This window comes from Erpetoichthys calabaricus, chromosome 17 (genome assembly GCF_900747795.2).
Source record: "Erpetoichthys calabaricus chromosome 17, fErpCal1.3, whole genome shotgun sequence".
NCBI lineage: Eukaryota > Metazoa > Chordata > Cladistia > Polypteriformes > Polypteridae > Erpetoichthys > Erpetoichthys calabaricus.
This window is the reverse complement of record NC_041410.2, coordinates 55280115-55303169: the sequence shown is the minus strand read 5'-3', so window position 1 is coordinate 55303169 and position 23055 is coordinate 55280115. Positions and strand designations below refer to the sequence as shown.

Genomic DNA, 23055 nt, shown 5'->3' with positions numbered 1-23055 from the left:
TACCATGCTAATTGGTATAAGGTAAAAATGCTCTTAAACCATGTTATGTAAACAAACCTAACTGATAAAAGACGTTTTTCTGTAAGGATTACTCAGTCTGCCATGCTGAGCTGAAGAAGAGCACATGGCAGCTCCATTATTATCATTTTTGTTAGTCATTCTAAGGGTATCTCTTCTTATTCTTCTTCTTTGGTTCATTTTACAACAGATACAACTAAAACAAACAGTTCTTATTAAAAAGTGCAATAGGAAAGGCTTCTTCAAACCGGGGAAACTGAAGCATACTATACCTCATCATTCCTGACGCACTGCAGGGAAAACTGGTTACAATGAACCCACAGTGAGTTCCTAAGAATATTAATTCGGTCCATTTCGTGCTGCTGGAATATCTGAAATCAAATATAGTTTTACAAAGTCAACCATATAACAAGAAAATTGTAATATTTTTAAAACTAGGAAAAAAAAATTACATTTAAAAAAGTGAGCTCAGCTTCACCATTAAGAAGCAAAAACAGATCATGATAACAGGTCCTGTCAGTTCTCCTAAACATCCAGTCACTGACCTCTACATACAGATGAAAAGGTCAGTCTGATGCAAGCACATATTGTGCTTTTGCTTTTCTCTTATCTTTTCTCATTCATCTTAAACTACCTTACTACTACAAGAACCATACCACATTTATGGCAGCGTTACAAGTTCATATCTTAAGAGACCTTAAGATTATGTCATTGTAGGAGTTTTCTTTTTTATTCCTATGTAGAATATTGACTGTTCAAATTGTACCATAGATTTGAGTCTCCTTTTTAACAATTCAGCAACTTTATTTTGAACAATTCTTAACAAAATATTTTTATAGCTCAGTCTGTAAATGTGTAAGACACAGTCAAAGTCCATTGCTCCATTGCCTGGAGAAAGGAAGATCATTCTTCACAACTTCTGGAAACATGTCCTTTTTTTGAACGTGCACAAGAACACTCACTGGAACATCCGAATATTACCAATTCTGCATTTGCCAGTATTTATAACTATTCTCACTTAAATGAAAACATGAATTTTCATTACTGCTCTTACAGCTATCATTCTTGATTTTTGTTGTTTTGGCCAGATTACATTCTGTTATCTGTGCCTCTAGTCACACCAATTCGATCTCCGCCACCTGAACCGACTGTACTCATGCTCTAACTGATAACCTGCTCTTCATCGCTGAGTAGTTTCCATCCATCCATCCATTTTCCAACCCACTGAATCCGAACACAGGGTCACGGGGGTCTGCTGGAGCCAATCCCAGCCAACACAGGGCACAAGGCAGGAACCAATCCCGGGCAGGGTGCCAACCCACCACAGGCTGAGTAGTTTCTAGTCTCTTATTTTTGTGTTTCCGTATTTTCAACATTTAGCTCATTTGATATCTCAGTTGATATTTTTAGATTCCATGTCTGATTGTGTTCCTTTTGCTTTTTCTTTCCTTGCATCCTGACTCTCACATTCACCTTTTAGTGCCAAGCTGCCTGTTCCCATTCTTTGTGTCATCTGTAAATTATGCATTTTTCCATGTCGAACAATAGATGGCAGATGCATTGTAAATGGAAGGCGATGTAAAGACCTGCATGAAAAAGTGCTTCCTCTATTTTAAACTCAGTTCTTACTTGTGAAATACTTTTACTGAAATTAATTTAGATAAATCTTTAAAATTGTTATAAATAATATTTGTGCAAATTACAACTGAACTGTCAACTGTGACCCAGAGCCTTTATTTTATTATTGTCATTTTATTTATTAACGATTAATTTTTAGTAATTAATGTCTTCTATGACTATAATATTTCTCTCTAAACCTTCTTTAATATGACTATAAAGATGTTGTCACACACGTGCAAATAGGAGGCAGCTAAAGGGCTTGAATAATTGTAATACCACATCAGACCAGGGAGCGGCAGGACGTGCTGACTGTCCTTCTCAGTTCCTTACAGACCATTTCTGGGAAATCCCACCAGGTTCTGGCACCTTGGATGACATCACTTCCAGTTCCAGCCCCAATGACGTCACTTCCTCTATGGGCCTTTAAAGCCGCCAGCTTACCTCCAGTCTGGCAGTTCTGGTTTGGACTTGGTCTTGTCAACATCTCTGTTCAATTATTTAAAACTTTTTGCAGCCAGGATACAATATACAGGTGGCTGCCCCAAACATTTATGATGTCTGGAGTGAATTACTTGTTACAATGTATATTGAAACAATTCTTTACCCAATATCACACTCCCTATATAAAGCCTCTACTGTATAGATATCCTTACCTAGATGGCTCAGCACCCATTACAAGCAGACCTGCATTAAATTTCTCCTTTACATAAATGGCAATCCTCTTTTCACTCTTGCATATCTTTGCTGAATATGCTTAACTGACTATATTATATTCATCCCCATTGCTCACATTTAGCCAATATGATATCAAAATTATTAGCAGACATATACAGTGCGATTCCAATTAATTTGCTTCATTTTTGATAGTTCTAACATTAAGGCAAACCATGTTTGATTTATTATTTGTTATTAATGTTTTTCTTTCTTTTTTGTTGCTGTTTTTTAGCATATTTTATCACAACCTGGTACCATGTCAAAGTTGTGTTTCTTCAAAGATTTTCACAATAAACAATATGAAAAAAAATCAAGGGAAGTACCTCGCATGTTTTAATGTAGGTCTGCTCCCAGTCCTGTCGAGTCTTGTCAAGCTGGTCAATACTGGATTTATAATTTTTATCTTAATACAAAAAGAATAGAAAAATGAATAAAACAACAAAAACTCAATATTTACTGATTCATAATTTTGGAAAGCTTTTAAAGCTCAAACATAGGCAAGCTATGGTGTAATATGTGGATGCACTACCAGAGAGCCATGGAAGAAACTGGTAACAATGGTTCAGTGTGCTGAGATGCCTGGTGAGAACAGCCCAGTCTAGTGAAAAGTCTGCCTGGCATGAGGAAAATATATGAATACAGAGTCATGGGGAAAAAACACACCCTTCTTCAGTTCTGTGAATTTATTAAATAGGGTCTAATCATCACTAACTTCTTTAAACAGGAATAATAATAATAATAATTCATTACATTTATATAGCGCTTTTCTCAGTACTCAAAGCGCTATCCACACAGGGAGGAACCGGGAAGCGAACCCACAAGCTTCCACAGTCTCCTTACTACAAAGCAGCAGCTCTACCACTGCGCCACCTGTGAGGAAGATCTAACATCAGGCGACAAATAAAAGGGAATACAGCCCATATTTATTAAGCATCACAGAATTACTCCTAGGAACTTCACTAAAAGTCAAACTAGGATAAGAATTTGTCCTACCTCAGAGGAGAGCATAAGATGCATTTATATAGTGCCCCTGTCCCAGTCCCTGTCCCAGTCCCAGTCCCAGCTAAGAGTAAAAATTCATGTTGGAGAATAAACGACTCACAACTTTATGGTTGCCCATGTTGTAAGTTGCCACTTATGATGATGTTTTGTAGTTTACTTGTACTTACACTAAAGCTTCACCACAAATATGATAATAATAATAGTAATAATAATCAAAGTAGTAGGAGAATAGAAGCTTCTTCAGAACACCAAACAGATTGGGAACACATGGTGGCTAAATATTCTGTTAATTATTATGGAAGTTGTAAGAGTCTGCTTATTTTTCCTCACATGGTATCTTAATTTGTTTTATTCATCACCTAAGTTTAGATTTCTCTGTTTATAGAAGTTAGTGATGGGAATAGTGTTGTGTTTTAGACCCTGATTAACAAAATCACAGATTTGAAGGAGCTTTTTTCCCATTAATATCACAAACCTTAGACATCTGAGAACTCAAAAACAAATGTTTCCATTCCATTAAACAAATTGAATCAAATGTTTATGGTCATGGGAAACCAAAAACATGCAAGCTGTGATAGTCACAAACCAAATTTGAACAGTGTGTTAGGACATCATGTGTCAATAACAGAGTATGTATTTTAATTTGAATATATTAAAATGGAGTCTCTATCCTAAGTGAAAAAAAATAACTTGAATACAATGTAGAGGATTGCATATTTCTAGTTCTGCATGACTGATATTATGCCCTGGACACCATAATATTTTAAAAAGAATGATAGAATTATAGTATCAACATTCAATAATGACAACAGGGAGAGCAAAGTGAAGTCTTTCTTCATTACTGGAATACATCATAGCAGGGATTACAAATGTAGCAGCGTACAGAAGTCTAGCCAAACACATTAATTACACACAGAATATTTTATAGTAATATGTCACTCATAAAATACATCAGTAGGCACAGAACTAAATCACAATTCAGCACTTTAGCCACCTGGGCTCACCACCTCTCTAATTAATGTCACTATTTTGATGCAATCTTTAAAAGTTCCAAAAAGAAAGACCAAATGTTTACATAACTACAATTATTTTATACAGAATGAGATATCTTGTTACCAGGGACCTCATGTATAAACGGTGCGTACGCACAGAAATGTTGCGTACGAATGTTTCCACGCTCAAATTGCGATGTATAAAACCTAAACTTGGCATAAAGCCACGCACATTTCCACGGTACCTCATACCCTGGTGTACGCAATTTCTCCGCTCGGTTTTGCAGACTGGTGGCACCCAGCGTCAAAGCAGTGCTACTGTTCCTGTGTGGTCACCCTTTCTTTCTTAGCTCCACATTCCTGACGCGGCTTTATAAATACACTGAAACTAACTGCATATTGTTTATTAGTGTAATGCATCTGATTGTAATTAACCTGCAGCAATATAATGGTCCAGGGAATAGCCATAGTATTCCAAATGCCATAACTGCTTTAGCGTTGTTACTCTCACTGCATCTTCTTCTTTCAGCTGCTCCCGTTAGGTGTTGCCACAGCAGATCATCTTTTTCCATATTACTCTCACTGCACCACTTGGAGTATTTATATCACTGTATCAGAGTGGGGAATCACAGCAGCAGCTGACTGGAAAGAGAATTATCGGTATACAGCATGAAGCAGACGCTGCATCAGCCACGGCAAAACGCTTCAGAGACTTTCCTGTACGGACTTCGCGGTTTAGAAAAAGTTTCATCCCAAGAACTATAAACGCACTCAATCAGTCCATCAAGTGCTCCTTGTAGAACTGTTTGTACTTATAAGTACAATCACCTCACTGTAAACTTGCACTACAGTTATAATATTGCACAACCTGCGCCACTTTATAAAGCGCGTATTTACATATGATGACGATATCATTTTTAAGATGAAATGCAGCAAAATATGTTGATTATATTATACAGATAAAACTTTAACTTCATTTAAATAATCTGTATTGTTAATAATTAAATATGTGAGGACACGGTGCCGCAATGCTAGCTAGTTCACGGATTGCTCCTGCATTGCGTTGTATTCTTGCTGGTGCTGACGTGACACTGGAAGGATAGACGGATAGAATAATTAAACATGTACTACGAAGATATTTAAATGTTCCTTAAAAGTTTTGAAGAATCGGCATTCTAAGCTTACAAATGGCTTCACGTCTATTACTGAGCTAATTTTGTGGCGATTGGGTACTTGGAGAAAGAAAAGTAAGGACAGGTATTGGAGGTTAGTACGTTTGAAAGACAGTACTTCTGTAATAAATTATTTCATCGAAGGTCGCGCATGGTGCAGCAAGACTTTTACGTGAGACATGAACAAGCACTGCGCCACCGTGTTCCCGTGTTTAATAACATGCTTTCATTCCTATCATCATGAAAAAGATATCACATATACATCTCAGTATTTTAATTATTCAGAGAGCTGTAATATCACAAATGTAATGGATTATGTGTCCTGTCGGAGAAAGAGAAAGCCCGTTTAAGAAGCAGGTAGTGATTCACACACATAGAGCACATAGAAGATCAAATACAGAACAAAGCATTTAACGTGCTACTTTAGTTACGATGGGATTTGAGAAACTAGTAAATTAAACGATTTTAAGATGAAGTTTATGATGTTCTACTTTAATGGCAAAATAAACTACGTGATTAAAGTGGAAATTTTGAGATGAAAGTTGACATTTCGTGCTTTTTTCCCACTGTGTGCCTATTTTTTTTCTCTGTACCCTAATAAGTTTTCATATGACACTCAGATGGTAGGCTATGGCTCGCCTTTTCACGGCGACTTTGATATGTGATTTCTTTTTTATTTCGGGCACTCTGCGACTTTGTGAACTTGAGCTTTCGAGTTTCTCTGACACTCTGTCACTCGATCAACTTCCTTTTGTTGATTATACCACTGTTTAAACCAACAAATAGTATGTGTTTCCTTTGCCTCCACTTGGTATTCGCTGAAATTCTTATATTTTCCCCCATGCTTTTCCCATTGTTTTTTCATAGAAGGCTATTTATATTGATTTGCATATTCAAAGAGGCGTAATTCTGGGAGGAGTTGGGGCGGGACAGAAGGCGTGTGCATGTGCGTTACCTTTCATGCTGATCGGGATTTATGTAGCGGAAGAACGTGGAAGTTTGCGTACGTACAGATTCCTGCATCTGGATTTTTCTGTGCATACGCACATTCCCGCTTTTGTGCTTATGCCATGTTATAGTGTGAGTTCTACGCACAGCGTTATACATGAGGCCCCAGGTGATTTCATCCCGACATCTAAGCATATCTCACATAAGGATGATTGAGTCCTGCTTCAGTTTTATTGAACTGAAAGATCACATTCCATTAAGTGTAACAAAGCTCAGTTAAAAATACAATTACATCAACATTCTAAACATTAAAGTTCAAAATTATTTACACTAATTTAAAACCTCACTACTGCCCAGTTCAGACAGCTACAGTGTGTAAACTGAGAGCCCATTACGAGATGTTTCCTTAAGTATAATGAAACATCAAAATTAAAGCAAAAAAACAGGAAAGTTAAGCAGACGCCTGGCAAACTTATTTTAGAAAAGTATGAATGACTTCCTCCCAAATTCTAACAAAGCTTTGGACTGTTCCTCATAAGGAAAATTGTATACTTTATATTTTTACATAATGTATCACTTTTCCATTTAGTTATGGAGGATGAGTTAGGATCATTCCAGTTGAGTAAGTAAGATAAGTCATTGCACATGCAGCGTAGCACAGAATATTAAATTAGACTGTTCATTTAATCTTATTCCATCAGAGGATGCTGCTAGAGGATCCGAAGTAAATGTAAATCTAAAACCATCAGACAGACAGTAAATATTTTTCCTGAAAATGGTCTGAGTGTGGGGCATTCCCAAAACATACAACCTAGAGAGGTTGGTGATGAAGACCTCCTATCCAGGATACATTTTAAATGATTATAATCAAGACAGATGTGTGTGATGTACACCATGAGTCACACAAATCTTTGCATGGTATGAAGAATGTATTTTGTAAATGACTAATTTTTTTTCTTTAACTGGGATTTCTAATTGAAAGGTCTCCCCCAACGCTGCATAGTATCATCTAGAGGTAGAATCTGGAAATACTATCAAAATTTTTCATTAAACTAAATAAACAAATAAATAAATACCTGCATCATTTGCAACATCTCTACAGTTCTTTGATTTACACAGAGCCTGCAAGAATAAAAAAAGGTTAGATCAATGAAAGAATAACAAAAGACAGAATAAATACATATATTATATTGCAAACTAACACATTTCTCCAAATAATTTTTGCATGAGCAGTGCATGCTGTATCTTGGACTTTGTATTTCTATGATAACAGTGCTGTGACTTTTTTTTACCCAAAACACAATTTGGCTTTACTCTCAACATGATTATATCAAATATCTTGATAGTACAACAATCAGTCAGCTAGGTTTATTTGCCCATGATATTTTAAATATATGGTATGCTTGCACTCAGTGCTCAAGTGACATCGTTCTGCTTACTTTAAGTTGTCATGCTTGTTAATACATAATTGCTAATTTTAGTCTTAAACAGCTGCATTCATTTTTTTTAACTGCTCCTTATTAGCAATAAGATGCAAACAGTAAAGGAACCAGCAGTTCTCCATTTAGCTTGTCTCCATTTCCACTCATGTGTATTCATCATTCACTATTTGGTTAAATTAAGTACTCAGAAGGAAACTGAAGAGAAAGTGAAGAACTGAAAATTGCTCGTCCATTTTAGGCTTTAAATCACTTGAATGATACAGTACATGTATCATTAGAATGGAAAAAAAATCTGATTTAAGAATGAACTGACATGGTAGAGTTAAAACACTAACAAGCCATGAAATTAAATAAGAACTGTTATTGGTGAAGATTGACTACTAATTAAGCTACTGGGAAGGAACATAAACCTGCAGCCACTGCAGCTATCCAGGATCGGAACTGGCCACCCCTCGTATATACTACACATGCTGGATACATGTATATATACGGACATGAATACCAAACTGGAATTAAAAACCTTTTTAACAGCAAAAAATGTAAGGCCCTGAGGACCATTTGAATGCACCAAAGCTTCACAACTCTTTCACTTTTGTAAATGACTGAAATTGATTACTGTGGAAAGGTGAAAAATTGCAGGGTGAGTCGCAAAAGTGTTAGTGTGCTTCTTTTAATTCTTAAACAGTTATAAATTGAAATCAGTGCTCAAGGCCACAAAACAGAAATCCAGTAAAGCAGTCTTGTTGGTTTTGTAGTTTTTGGCTCTAGAGGGCAGGTCAATCACAGGGCACTCCATCCTTTCAGCAAGTTTGGGTCCAAAGCAGACACCAACGTCAGGTGGCATCTGACCTTGATAACCCTATGGCAGGAAACGTAGGGGTTACTTTGCCTCAAGGGACATTTTCTCGCTGCTGCAGAGGAGAAAATAGACAAGGCTGTCAGTGACAACACCTCCTCTCGCCCCATTGGAGTATTGTGTACCTGTGATTAGCCGGGAAAGTGTTCCTCTGACGCACATGTGTGACATTAAGTTCAACTTTTCATACATAAATTGTTTCACTGAGATGTGCGCATGGGAGGCAGTTTATGGCCTTGACTAAATGTGTTGTTACACCGGACCAGGGGTTGACCTTGTGCACTAACACCTTTTCTCCTTTCTCTACAGATCCACAGACACCACTTCCAGGTACAGGCCCAAAGCCACCCATCCAGTCCCACATCACGTCCGGCTGGAACTCAACAGACACACCTCTAACCACTATAAAGCTCAATTTCTTTTGTATTACCTCAGTCACATTTTGACTCGTTCTGATGAGACTACACTCTGTTGTTACATTTTTTGCTATTTTTGTACACCTTTTTTCAAGTATACAGGTTGGATCTCCAAACCTTTTTCTTGTCTGAGTTTGTATCATTTCCGTGGCTAAAGTTAACAGAAAGTTTATGCTGCCCAATCTCAATATACACCATGCTGCTGCTTGGAGAACTCAGCCATTCACATGGACAGAACTGGGTCTGTCGAAGGGGCCGATAAGTTCATATGAATCTGTTCATAAAAATGAATTGAAACTAAAACTCAAGAGTACATGGAGATTGGTTTATTGATTTTCTAAATGGTTTTCTTAGCAGAAGCATATGGCTGTGAAAGTTTGACATTAAAAATATATGTTTTGGGTTATGGTGCAAGTAAATTTAGTTAAGTATGTCCAAACTTCAAGCTGGACAAATCAGTGAATTTGATGAGATCACTTCTGATTTCATTGTTACTCAGCTGGATTCACAATCTTTGATCATATAATTAGAAAAGAGGAAAAGAAAAAAAAAACAGTGAATCTTGAAAAATTGAAGGTGAAAGATAAAGACAGAAACAGATGGCTATCATGACAGAAGCAGCAGACATGCCATTGCCCCAGTGAAACATATTATTGTTGGAAAAGCTAAATGAGATACTGTTTGTAGAGTCATCCAGACTCGGAAGTGGTTAAATGAATAATCTAGATATGCAACACTGGCAGCAATATCAAATATAGAAGGATGTGACAACACACTTCCTTATAAATGAAGGTAATGTCATATTGCAGATACACATACAAATGCATACAAATGTAGACGCAAGACTTCCATTTGTAAAACAGACTTATTCACTCACCCTTTAATTTAAACATGGAAGTAAACATCTGTACTGGGAGACAAACCAGTCTCAAGTCGCTCACAACTGTACAGTCAATAATTTCATCTTACTTTCTATCACATAACCAAGAAATTCAGGTGGTGCAGTAGATGGTGCTGCTGCCACACATCTGCTAGTGACCAGGTTCAAATCTTGTCCTGAGCCCTGTCTCCAAGGAGCTGTCTCTTCTCTGTTCTGTTTCTATTATTGCTATCCAGCTGTGGCAGTTGATGCCACTGCTGTTATGATTTTATGTCACAACAAAGCACAAAATGTCCTGAAAATCAAAAGTGACAAAAAAGTCTGACTTGCCCTTAAGTTAAGTCTGGACCCTGGATTTGGCCTCAGCCCAGGCAGCCTAACCTGTTCTTGCTCTGCACAGGTTCAGAATGGAACACAGACTTTTAAAGTTACAAATATTCAAAATAAGGAGAGGTAAAAAATTAAAAAGAAGTGATTAAAGGGCAAAACAAAGTTCCTTTAATATTCAATTATTTATTATAAATATTCAAAATTTGAACATAAAGGCAAAGCAGAAACAATGGTCAAAGCATAAAGCAAACAATCCGAGTCACTAAATGTTATGATTATCATTCTCATTTCATTTTCTGTGGCCTTTTTTGCAGATGTTGGTGTCCTTTCTTGGATTTGTTACCTCAAAGAATTCACTTCTGTGATTAATTATTTTCCTTCTGTTACCATTTAAAACTTAAAAGCCACAGGCTTTTTTTCCATTTTATCTCCCCATTTCTTTGGCAATCCACTGGGGTTGTGCAAACTTTCATATCATCAACATTTAGGGGTGCTGGGTCTTAATCCAAATAACCCAATATTGGATTGAATAGGACTTCTCTTTCCAACTTTTTTATTAGTGTTTTACTGGGTTTTTGATCATCTGCTTTGTCTTTTAAAACTTAGTATTTTTGGTTTGTGATTAGGATTTGGAAAAAAAGTCATTTCTGATATGAACTCGGAGTGCTTTTTATTAAATCTCCTTCCCCTGTTCCTTTCATAAAACTCTGTCTCTCCAAGATAAAAGACTAAAAAAAAAACAGTACCTTAAACATAAAGCAGAAAATGCTAAAGCGTCAGAACAAACTGAAATGTCTTTGTATACAGCTGGAGCAGCCCCTCCGCTACATTAACAGGTGGTCCTGCCTCCCTGGGGTCCTCATACAAGAGGCAGGGCAAGCATAGAAAACGAAGACATCAAAACTTATCATAATGCAAAATTGAAAAATGATCAATAAACTATAGCATATTAAGCAAAAGAAATATATACATGACAAAAACAATTAACAAAAAATGAAAATTTATACTTAAGAAAACAACAAAAAGTTTGATTAAACTAAAAATAAGGTTAAGTCAGGGCAATAACTCTGACTGAAACCTAGAAGTTGCTGCTTTGCCAAGTGTCTGCTCCCATTCACGAAGGGGGCAACCGAACGACTGGAAACCTTAGTGTGGCTGTGTTTGTTGAGGGTTTCCAAATAATTTGAAAAAGTTCAAATGCAGCTACCAGACAAGCATTTTAGTACACGTTTGCATAAAAAAATTCCACATTCTAAGTGTCTTCTTTTTAAAGATTTTAGTGAAATTTAAAGTAAACAGATTACACGAAACATAAGGAAAAAAAGTTGATAATACTCACAAAAAAGGGGGGGGGGGGGACTTATGGTATTCTGCTTGAGGATAAAGTATCTCAGTTAAATTTTATTAATGTTACTTTGTTATCTCATTCACCAGATCTACTTACATAACAAACAAAACATATATATAATGTACAGAAAACTATATGCCCTTATTGCTTACTTGTCCAACAGTTCATGTTTCTTTCTAGCTGTCTAATTTCAACCTAAGGAGGTCAAACTGAATCTTCCATTATCTATGTTATGTTATCTATGTCCAAATCTGAGCAAACTAAGGTAAATTTACCATTAATATTAACTTAAAGGATTTGGCTGTTACATTTAGGATTCAAAGTTTATTTTCACAACACCAGACCATCTTATTTGACATCAGGTTATGCAGTTTTGGACTATAATGATAAAATACCTATGGGTAGAAACCAGACAGCCTTATACAACAAAAGTATTAGTTTGCCTATTGTGAAATGACCAGGATCCACCCTGAGGATTATTTTGAATGAGATTTCTATAAACTGGATCATTCATCTTCCTCTCCTTATTATTAACTGTCCAGATATCAATTCCAAAAATCTATACTAACTTTGAATTGTTTGTTTATGTCAAGTGTGAAGGATGTCAGCCTGTAACGACCGACCCCTTACCCAGCCGGCAGCTACACCTCCAAGACCTGTGGCCTGGATAAATTACTGAGGTTGAATCTAAATGTCAAGCCGTACCTCTAACATATACAATTTTTTCCCCCAATCGACAGATTAAACATAGGCACACAAAAGCACATATGTAAAATTAAAATGATTAATTATATTAACTGAAATAACAAAAATACAAATTCAATACGAAAAATACATATATATAACTATGGATGTCCACCACCAAACTAATAAAGTGCCAACACCATATATATATATATATATATATATATATATATATATATATATATATATATATATATATGTACAGTGCATCCGGAAAGTATTCACAACGCATCACTTTTTCCACATTTTGTTATGTTGCAGCCTTATTCCAAAATGGATTAAATTCATTTTTTTCCTCAGAATTCTACACACAACACCCCATAATGACAACGTGAAAAAAGTTTACTTGAGGTTTTTGCAAATTTATTAAAAATAAAAAAATTGAGAAAGCACATGTACATAAGTATTCACAGCCTTTGCCATGAAGCTCAAAATTGAGCTCAGGTGCATCCTGTTTCCCCTGATCATCCTTGAGATGTTTCTGCAGCTTAATTGGAGTCCACCTGTGGTAAATTCAGTTGACTGGACATGATTTGGAAAGGCACACACCTGTCTATATAAGGTCCCACAGTTGACAGTTCATGTCAGAGCACAAACCAAGTATGAAGTCAAAGGAATTGTCTGTAGACCTCCAAGACAGGATTGTTTCGAGGCACAAATCTGGGGAAGGTTACAGAAAAATTTCTGCTGCTTTGAAGGTCCCAATGAGCACAGTGGCCTCCATCATCCATAAGTGGAAGAAGTTCGAAACCACCAGGACTTTTCCTAGAGCTGGCCAGCCATCTAAACTGAGCGATCGGGGCAGAAGGGCCTTAGTCAGGGAGGTGACCAAGAACCCGATGGTCACTCTGTCAGAGCTCCAGAGGTCCTCTGTGGAGAGAGGAGAACCTTCCAGAAGGACAACCATCTCTGCAGCAATCCACCAATCAGGCCTGTATGGTAGAGAGGCCAGACGGAAGCCACTCCTTAGTAAAAGGCACATGGCAGCCCACCTGGAGTTTGCCAAAAGGCACCTGAAGGACTCTCAGACCATGAGAAAGAAAATTCTCTGGTCTGATGAGACAACGATTGAACTCTTTGGTGTGAATGCCAAGTGTCACGTTTGGAGGAAACCAGGCACCGCCTATCACCAGGCCAATACCATCCCTACAGTGAAGCATGGTGGTGGCAGCATCATGCTGTGGGGATGTTTTTCAGCGGCAGGGACTGGGAGACTAGTCAGGATAAAGGGAAAGATGACTGCAGCAATGTACAGAGACATCCTGGATGAAAACCTGCTCCAGAGTGCTCTTGACCTCAGACTGGAGCGACGGTTCATCTTTTAGCAGGACAACGACCCTAAGCACACAGCCAAGATATCAAAGGAGTGGCTTCAGGACAACTCTGTGAATGTCCTTGAGTGGCCCAGCCACAGCCCAGACTTGAATCCGATTGAACATCTCTGGAGAGATCTCCAACCTGATGGAGCTCGAGAGGTGCTGCAAAGAGGAATGGGCGAAACTGGCCAAGGATAGGTGTGCCAAGCTTGTGGCATCATATTCAAAAAGACTTGAGGCATAATTGCTGGCAAAGGTGCATCGACAAAGTATTGAGCAAATGCTGTGAACACTTATGTACATGTGATTTCTCAGTTTTTTTATTTTTAATAAATTTGCAAAAAGCTCAAGTAAACTTTTTTCACGTTGTCATTATGGGGTGTTGTGTGTAGAATTCTGAGAAAAAAAGTGAATTTAATCCATTTTGGAATAAGGCTGTAACATAACAAAATGTGGAAAAAGTAATGCACTGTGAATACTTTCTGGATGCACTGTATATATATATATATATATATATATATATATATATATATATATATATATATATATATATATATATATATATATATAAAATAGCAAAACCCTCCCTTGTCCCAGTAACATATAACAACACAAAACACGAATACAGATAAATGGATACGGAAATGCTGATGATTGAGAATTAGAGTCCGGGTATAAAAACTGTCCTGAATACGGATGACTGTATGAGAGATAAGTGATTTGTTTGAATTTCCTGGCAAATGGAGCATCCTCACCGTGAATCCTCGGCACGTGGTGGATGATGTAATCCGACCCCGGGGTCTCTGGTGATGAGGGATGGAAGACAGTCCAGCAGAATGAAAACAAACTAGTGCAAAAGCGAGATGTGGAAAACAGCAAGTAAGTTGGTTCGTGGTTGTGAAAAATGGTCTCCTGCTTTCTCCTCTCTCCTCCTCATTTCCTCCCGATTGCTTAAATAGTCCTGTGCCGGATGTAATTGATTGATAGTTAAGAGGTGTTTTCCAATTTGGGGCTGTGGTGTCTTTCCATCATCCGTCCCCCTTTACAGGGACAACATTCACTGACACACATATAAACAGCAAACGGGACGATGGAAACAAGACGCACTCGGACTAACATTGACAACACTATTACTACTATGTAGCCCTGGTACACTCTCCACCCCCCCCAACCTTGGACAAGGGAAGGCCGAAGTACGGCTTGATATTGACCACATGAATAGTGTCAAGCTTGGAGTTAGTGCCGATACCCCTTTGAATCTGGAAATTGACTGGACCTGTTTGAGAAATGATTTTGGCTGGACCTAACCATTGTGGAGACTGGCCCGGACACAGACAGGCAGACACGCTCATGTCACCCAACACACGTTTATTATACATATTTACAAAGTTCAAGTGCTCACAAACCCCAATCTTCCCCAAAGTCCAGGCCAACCACTCTGCCTCTTCGGACCGCCTCCTTCTCTCTTTCTAGCACCTTGTCCTGCTTCCACCCGACTCCAGCCTCGAATGAAGGGAGGCAGCCCCTTTTATATGTACCCGGATGTGTTCCAGGTGTGCATCGGCAATCCCACAGACACGCCCCAGTGTGGCGGAAATGCTGGTTGTCCTCCCGAAAGCACTCTGGGTGTTCCCTCTCTTCTTCCCCCCAGCACTTCCTGGTGTGGCGGAAGTATTGGGGTCCAGGGTCCTTCAGGCAGGGGGACGCCCCCTGGCGGTGACCACGGGCCCCTACAGAGCCCTCCTCCTGTCTTCCTGGGCATCCCGGCTGGGCATAAGCCCCATCCGGGTGCCACACCATTTAGGTGCTAGCTTGGCGGAGAACCTTTTGCTGGCATCCGAGAGATGGTGAGCTCTAATCCAGACCAAATCACCCGGCTGAAAATGCGCTTCCTTACACCGGGCATTGTACAACTTGGCATGTCTGGATGTTGAACTCACCAACCTCTGTTGGATTCTCAGTTTCTCAAGCTTAAATAAATTATTGTAAATGGTGGTTTCTGGACTAGGGGCTCTGGGAAGGAGTCGGTCAAGCGGGCCCTTCAGCTGTCTGCCCAGCACAACCAAAGCAGGCGTTTCACCTGTGGCTTCATGCACCGCGGTGTTCAGGGCAAGCCGGAGCTCAGGGAGCCATTTATCCCAATCCTGATGGCGTTCACCCACATAGGAGGCGATCGTGTTCTTCAGGGTCTGGTTCACTCGCTCTGTCATGTTGGCCTGGGGATGGTAAGCTTTCAGGTTTTTCTTCACTCACCAGGCTGTATAAAGTTCATCCAATACAGAGCTCGTGAACTGTGGACCCCGGTCTGAAACGATGTTCTTTGGCACCCCCCAGTGGGTGAAGATTTCGTTCTTCAGGGTGGAGCATATTTTGTTGGTTTTAGCATCTGTTAATGCAAACAGCTCCACCCACTTTGAAAAATAATCGATCACCACCATCAGGACAGTTTTCCTCGAGCTGGTAACAGGAAAGGGCCCCATCAGGTCAACTCCCAAAGTCTCCCCCGGTCCATCAGCTATTGTCGATTGTAAAAATCCTGCCGGTTTACCAGGTGGGTTTTTGAGCTGCTGGCAAGTTAGGCACTTCTTCACGTGGTGGCAAACGTCTTTCTGGACAGACGGCCACCACACAACACCCAGGATCTTCAATAAAGTTTTTGTCCTTCCAAGGTGACCACCTAAAGGACTGTCGTGATAAAAACTCAGAAAGTTGGGGATGAGTTCTTCCGGGACCACTAGTTGGTGTTGTAGACCCCCAAGGGAGGATGGAATGGTCCTGTACAGAACCCCCTGGAGGTCCACGAAGTGTACCCGGTCAGTACGCTGCTGCTCCAGTCCCTCCCTGATGTTCTGGCAGAATGTACTGGTGGCTTGTGTTTGTGCCAGGTCTTGAAGGCTTCTTGGCAGAGGGAGGACCATCTTTTTTGCCTCTGCCAAACACACCATCCCCGGTGGCTCTGACGCCCTGGATAGGGCATCAGGCACGATATTGCCACAGCCCTTCCGATAGGTCACCTTGAAAGTAAAGTTCTGTAGGCGGAGTACCCACCTGGTTAGACGGGAGGAGGTCTTGGGTGATTAACTACCCAAGTCAGAGCGTGATGGTCTGTGTACACTTCAAACTCAACGCCCTCCAGATAGTGTCTCCATTTTTCCACAGCCCACACGACAGCCAAACACTCTGTTTCAGCCGTCGAATAATTCAGCTCAGCGCCGTGCAATGCTCGAGAGGCGTAAGCGATGACATGTTCAGCCTGATGGATTTTCTGAGTGAGCACGATGCCAAGCCCCAGGTTGCTGTCATCAGTTTGTACCCGGAAAGTGAGCTGCAGATCTGGCTGGGCCAGAACGGGCGGCTTTTGAAGATGGCTCTTTAGTTGCTTGACTGCGTCCTGGCACTCCGTTGTCCACTCCCACGGGATATCCTTTTTTCTTAAATAGTTTAAGGGAGCTGCTATATCAGCCATCCTGGGGATGAACTTGTGATACCACTCCACTAGCCCAAGGGAACGTTGTAAAGATTTCAAATCCGTGGGCGTGGGGTAGTCTCAGATGGCTAAGGTCTACTCGGGGTCTGCAGCGACCCCCTCAGATGAAAGAATGTGCCTGAGGAAGGGGATGTGGGGTTGAATGAAGGTACATTTCTTCGTGTTCAGCATGAGGTGTGCTTGATGAAATCTTTGGAAGATGGTGTTCAAGTCCTGGACATGTTGTTTAATAGAAGGGGAGTAAACAATTACGTCGTCAATGTAAACAAAGCAGATCTTGCCTATCAACCTCCTCAGTACTTATTCCATGAGCCACTGGAAGGTGGCCCCAGCATTTAAGCCCAAAAGGCATGACTTTGAATTGGAACAAGCCTTCAGGGGTGATAACTGCCGTCTTCCTCTTACTCCCCTCGTCCATCTTCACCTACCAATAGCTACTGCGGAGGTCCAGTGTGCAGAAAACTGCAGCTCCATGCAGTGATTCCAGAATCTCATGAACTAGGGGCAAGGGATATGCGTCCAGGCTCGTCTTTCCGTTAACCCCCCTGTAGTCCACACAGAAACAATATGTGTCATCTGTCTTTTTCACGAGGACTACAGGGGACGCCCAGGAGGAGGAAGATGGTTCGATTATTCCCTCGGCGAACATTCGATCAAGGTGTTCTTTAATTATGCCCTTCTTCAGTGGAGAAACGCGGTAGGCTCGGTGCCTTACCGGAATTTCGTCCGAGGTGTGGATCACGTGGGTAACCCCACGGGCGACTCCTAATTTTTCAGTCCACACCTCGGCCCACTTCTTCAGCACCGGCCTCACTTCTTCGGGCTGTTCCTCCACAGGGGCTGCCGCCGAGGTGCTTGCGTCACTCCTCACTGTGCGTAGAAACCAATGAATTCTGAGCCCAGATCTTCTTTGGATTTATGAACGAATTCGCATACCCCTTCCCCTGGCACCGTATACCCCCTGGGAATTAGATGGGTGGTCATCCTCATGGTGGTTAAAGAATCCAGCCCAAGGAGTAATGGGATGGACAGGTGCCGGTCATCCAGGACATATATATCCATTTCCCAGGTGGTGGAGAGTACACTGTACTGGACTTTGCCCAGGGCCCTGTGTTCACTCCCATCTGCCAATACAAATCGGACAGCTGGGGCAGATGTTAAGTTGTCTGTCGGTCGGCTAATCTTCTTCCAAATACTAGTCGTATTAAGGTGTGATGGCTCCCTGTATCCACCACCACATCTACCTGCCACCCCCACAGCTTCACTGGGACGATCAGGAGGGACGTACTCACTTGCATGATGGCGAGATCGGCTTCCGACCGGCAAGGCTGGGCTCGCTGGGGTTTTAGGGGCTGGGTTTCTCGTGTGCTGGCTTGTACTTTATTCCAGTACATTTTTGAGTTTCCCCAGTCCCATTCCACTTGCGAGCCCACCTTCATCAGGTCTTCCACTGACCCTACAACCCCCGAGACGCCCAGCTAACCGCAGGTTACAGGCATTAAGGATGCGGCGGACCACTTCTTCTTCAAACATAGCCGGCTGCCACTTCAAACACAAAGCCTGATATTCACAGGCGAAGTCCCGGATGGATTGCGAGGGCAGTTGCACCATGGATCGCAGCTTGTCCTCCAGTTCGGATTCGTAGTCATCCGGAAAAAAAGCCGCTAGGAAAGATCAGTGAAAGGATCCCCAGTCTTGAATGTTCATCTTCGCTGTCAGCCACCAGCTCCGCACTGGCCCCGAGAGGGAGGCACCTATCACACCCATAAGCTCTTCTGGGGTTAAAGGGTTAACAGCCAGATATGCCTCCCCTTCTTCCACAAAGTTGAGGACATCACCAATGTTATATTGAGCCCCCAACTTGGGAAAGGAAAGGAGCACCCCAGGAACGAAGGGCCGATTGATGTATTCCCCCCCTCCACAAGACCCGCACGGCGTAGAATATCAGGGTGAATGACGTAAATTCTGGAAACTACTTCAGACCTCTCCCTGAAGAGTTTCTTGCCAGCGTTGATCTCGCCCCTGGAGGCACAACACAATTTCCCGCCCCAGGAGTTTAACTTGATCATGGATATATTCTTTTATTTCCTCCTGGGAGCTGCTGATCCGAGCCCGCAAGGCATCTTCGCGCCCGAGCGCACTTTCAGCAACCTCGCAGACTTTCTCATCCAGCCGGGTTAGTTGTTGTGCCAGATCATCCCACGGAGGCGAGACATCCTCCAGGCATTCATCCTCAGGTCCATGGTGATCTTCAAGGTACAGCGACTACAAAGAATCCACCACCTTCTGCACCGCTGAACATGCTCTGACCGTGACGTGCCGCGCCCCAGCTACTACTTCCTCACACCGCGGTGAAGCAATGGTGTCATCCTGCTCGGCACGCACTAAAGACATGTTGTTAATCGGGTAAATGTTTAAAAGGCAGACAGCGATAGTATTTATTAAGATTCCTCAGAGAGGGCACCACTTATGTAACGGACGACCCCTTACCCAGCCGGCAGCTACGCCTCCAAGACCTGTGGCCTGGATAAATTACTGAGGTTGAATCTAAATATCAAGCCATACCTCTAACACATACAATTTTTTCCCCCAATCGACGGATTAAACATAGGCACACAAAAGCAGATATGTAAAATTAAAATGATTAATTATATTAAATGAAATAACAAAAATACAAATTCCATACGAACAATACATATATATATATATATATATATATAAACTATGGATGTCCACCACCAAACTAATAAAGTACCAAACACCATATATATATACAGTGCATCCGGAAAGTATTCACAGTGTATCACTTTTTCCACATTTTGTTATGTTACAGCCTTATTCCAAAATGAATTAAATTAATTTTTTTCCTCAGAATTATACACACACAACACCCCATAATGACAATGTGAAAAAAGTTTACTTGAGGTTTTTGCAAAAGTATTAAAAATAAAAAAACTGAGAAATCCCATGTACATAAATATTCACAGCATTTGCTCAATACTCTGTCGATGCATCTTTGGCAGCAATTACAGCCTCAAGTCTTGTTGAATATGATGCCACAAGCTTGGCACACCTATCCTTGGCCAGTTTCGCCCATTCCTCTTTGCAGCACCTCTCAAGCTCCATCAGGTTGGATGGGAAGTGTCGGTGCACAGCCATTTTAAGATCTCTCCAGAGATGTTCAATCGGATTCAAGTCTGGGCTGTGGCTGGGCCACTCAAGGACATTCACACAGAGTTGTCCTGAAGCCACTCCTTTGATATCTTGGCTGTGTGCTTAGGGTCGTTGTCCTGCTGAAAGATGAACCGTCGCCCCAGTCTGAGGTCAAGAGCGCTCTGGAGCAGGTTTTCATCCAGGATCTCTCTGTACATTGCTGCCGTCATCTTTCCCTTTATCCTAACTAGTCTCCCAGTCCCTGCCGCTGAAAAACATCCCCACAGCATGATGCTGCCACCACCATGCTTCACTGTAGGGATGGTATTGGCCTGGTGATGAGCGGTGCCTGGTTTCCTCCAAACGTGACGCCTGGCATTCACACCAAAGAGTTCAATCTTTGTCTCATCAGACCAGAGAATTTTCTTTCTCATGGCCTGAGAGTCCTTCAGGTGCCTTTTGGCAAACTCCAAGTGGGCTGCCATGTGCCTTTTACTAAGGAGTGGCTTCCGTCTGACCACTCTACCATACAGGCCTGATTGTTGGATTGCTGCAGAGATGGTTGTCCTTCTGGAAAGTTCTCCTCTCTGCACAGAGGACCTCTGGAGCTCTGACAGAGTGACCATCGGGTTCTTGGTCACCTCCCTCTCCCTGACTAAGGCCCTTCTCCCCCAATCGCTCAGTTTAGATTGCCGGCCAGCTCTAGGAAGAGTCCTGGTGGTTTCGAACTTCTTCCACTTACGGATGATGGAGGCCACTGTGCTCATTGGGATCTTCAAAGCAGCAGAAATTTTTCTGTAACCTTCCCCAGATTTGTGCCTCGAGACAATCCTGTCTCGGAGGACTACAGACAATTCCTTTGACTTCATGCTTGGTTTGTGCTCTAACATGAACTGTCAACTGTGGGACCTTATATAGACAGGTGTGTGCCTTTCCAAATCATGTCCAATTAACTGAATTTACCACAGGTGGACTCCAATTAAGCTGCAGAAACATCTCAAGGATGATCAGGGGAAATAGGATACACCTGAGCTCAATTTTGAGCTTCATGGCAAAGGATGTGAATACTTATGTACATGTGCTTTCTCAATTTTTTTATTTTTAATAAATTTGCAAAAATCTCAAGTAAACTTTTTTCACGTTGTCATTATGGGGTGTTGTGTGTAGAATTCTGAGGAAAAAAATGAATTTAATCCATTTTGGAATAAGGCTGTAATATAACAAAATGTGGAAAAAGTGATGCGCTGTGAATACTTTCCGGATGCACTGTATAATAACAAAACCCTCCCTTGTCCCAGTAACATATAACAACACAAAACACAAATACAAATAAATGGATACGGAAATGCTGATGATTGAGAATTAGAGTCCGGGTATAAAAACTGTCCTGAATATGGATGACTCTACGAGAGATAAATGATTTTTTTGAATTTCTCGGCAAATGGAGCAACCTCACTGTGAATCCTCGGCACGTGGTGGATGATGTAATCCGACCCCGGGGTCTCTGGTGATGAGGGATGGAAGATAGTCCGGCGGAATGAAAACAAACTAGTGCAAAAGCGCGATGTGGAAAACAGCAAGTAAGTTGGTTCGTGGTGATGAAAAATGGTCTCCTTCTTTCTCCTCTCTCCTCCTCGTTTCCTCCTGCTTAAATAGTCCTGTGCCGGATGTAATTGATTGATAGTTAACAGGTGTTTTCCAATTTCACTTTACTTGTGACTGTTGGTATCAGTCCTTGGAGATTACTCTGAAAAAGCTGCCTTTCTGTAAATAAAGGCTTTTGTTGGACTGAGCTGCTGGTGTTGTCTGTTTGTGTTGAGTTAGGGCAGCTGTACACACCCTGGTCTTCACACAGGATAAAGCAGGTTTAGAAAATGCATGGATGGATGGATGTAAATAGTACAGTATATTTATAGTATATTATGGTTATAAATCTGTGAAAACACTTGACCTGTAATCAATGAAGAGTACCATATAAAAATGAACTGAATTATGTTGAAGTTTATGTCTGGGTACTCCAGTTTTCACTCAGAATCTCAAAGACGTACAGGTTAGGTGGAAGACAATTGTAAATTGGCCCATTATGAGTAGTTGTAGAGGTGTGAATGATCATACCCAATGATGGATTACTTATTATGAATTAGAGTCATCCTTTATTTTTCTTTATCTCGTTAAATAATATTCTCTATTTCTCAAAGGTATTTAAGAGCTTCTGTTTTTTAGTAATTTATTTATTGGGCTTCTGTTTAACGTTTTGAAATTTATTTAACAAAGTTCATATTTATTTTTTTTAACATCCATTTTGTGACTTCATCATTATAATATTAGTTGCTTGTTATGGGTGTGGACATGTGAGTCACGACGTCAACACCAATTACATTTCAAAGACGGGTTTAAACGGTCATCTTTTCATCATTTTCTATCCAAGTTTGCGGATAAATTCCCAATGACTATTAAGCTTTTACTGAACTTCTGATTCCATTTTCTGTTGATAACTTTTGATTGCACCTTTTTGACTTTGATTTTTGCAAAATATTTTTGGGTTGCTCTGAAAGTGTGCCTTGATTTCCTAGTTACGATCTTGCATGTTTTTTGACTATGTCTTATTTTGTAGTCC

The 23055-nt window shown here is 40.8% G+C and overlaps 2 protein-coding genes across 2 annotated transcripts in view; one reads left to right on the top strand and one right to left on the bottom strand.

Moving 5' to 3' along the window:
- The window catches only part of LOC127526110 (craniofacial development protein 2-like), a 1015936-nt gene that overhangs the window by 811790 nt on the left and 181091 nt on the right, over nt 1–23055 (top strand). The window lies entirely within an intron of this gene.
- pstpip1a (proline-serine-threonine phosphatase interacting protein 1a) overlaps nt 1–23055 on the bottom strand; it is a 229282-nt gene that overhangs the window by 29692 nt on the left and 176535 nt on the right. Inside the window, exons 8-10 of the mRNA XM_028822610.2 lie at nt 7543–7588; nt 2676–2755; nt 291–389 (exon numbers count right to left, since the gene is read on the bottom strand). Coding sequence (XP_028678443.2) covers nt 291–389; nt 2676–2755; nt 7543–7588 — 225 coding nt within the window. The remainder of the gene's footprint in view (nt 1–290; nt 390–2675; nt 2756–7542; nt 7589–23055) is intronic.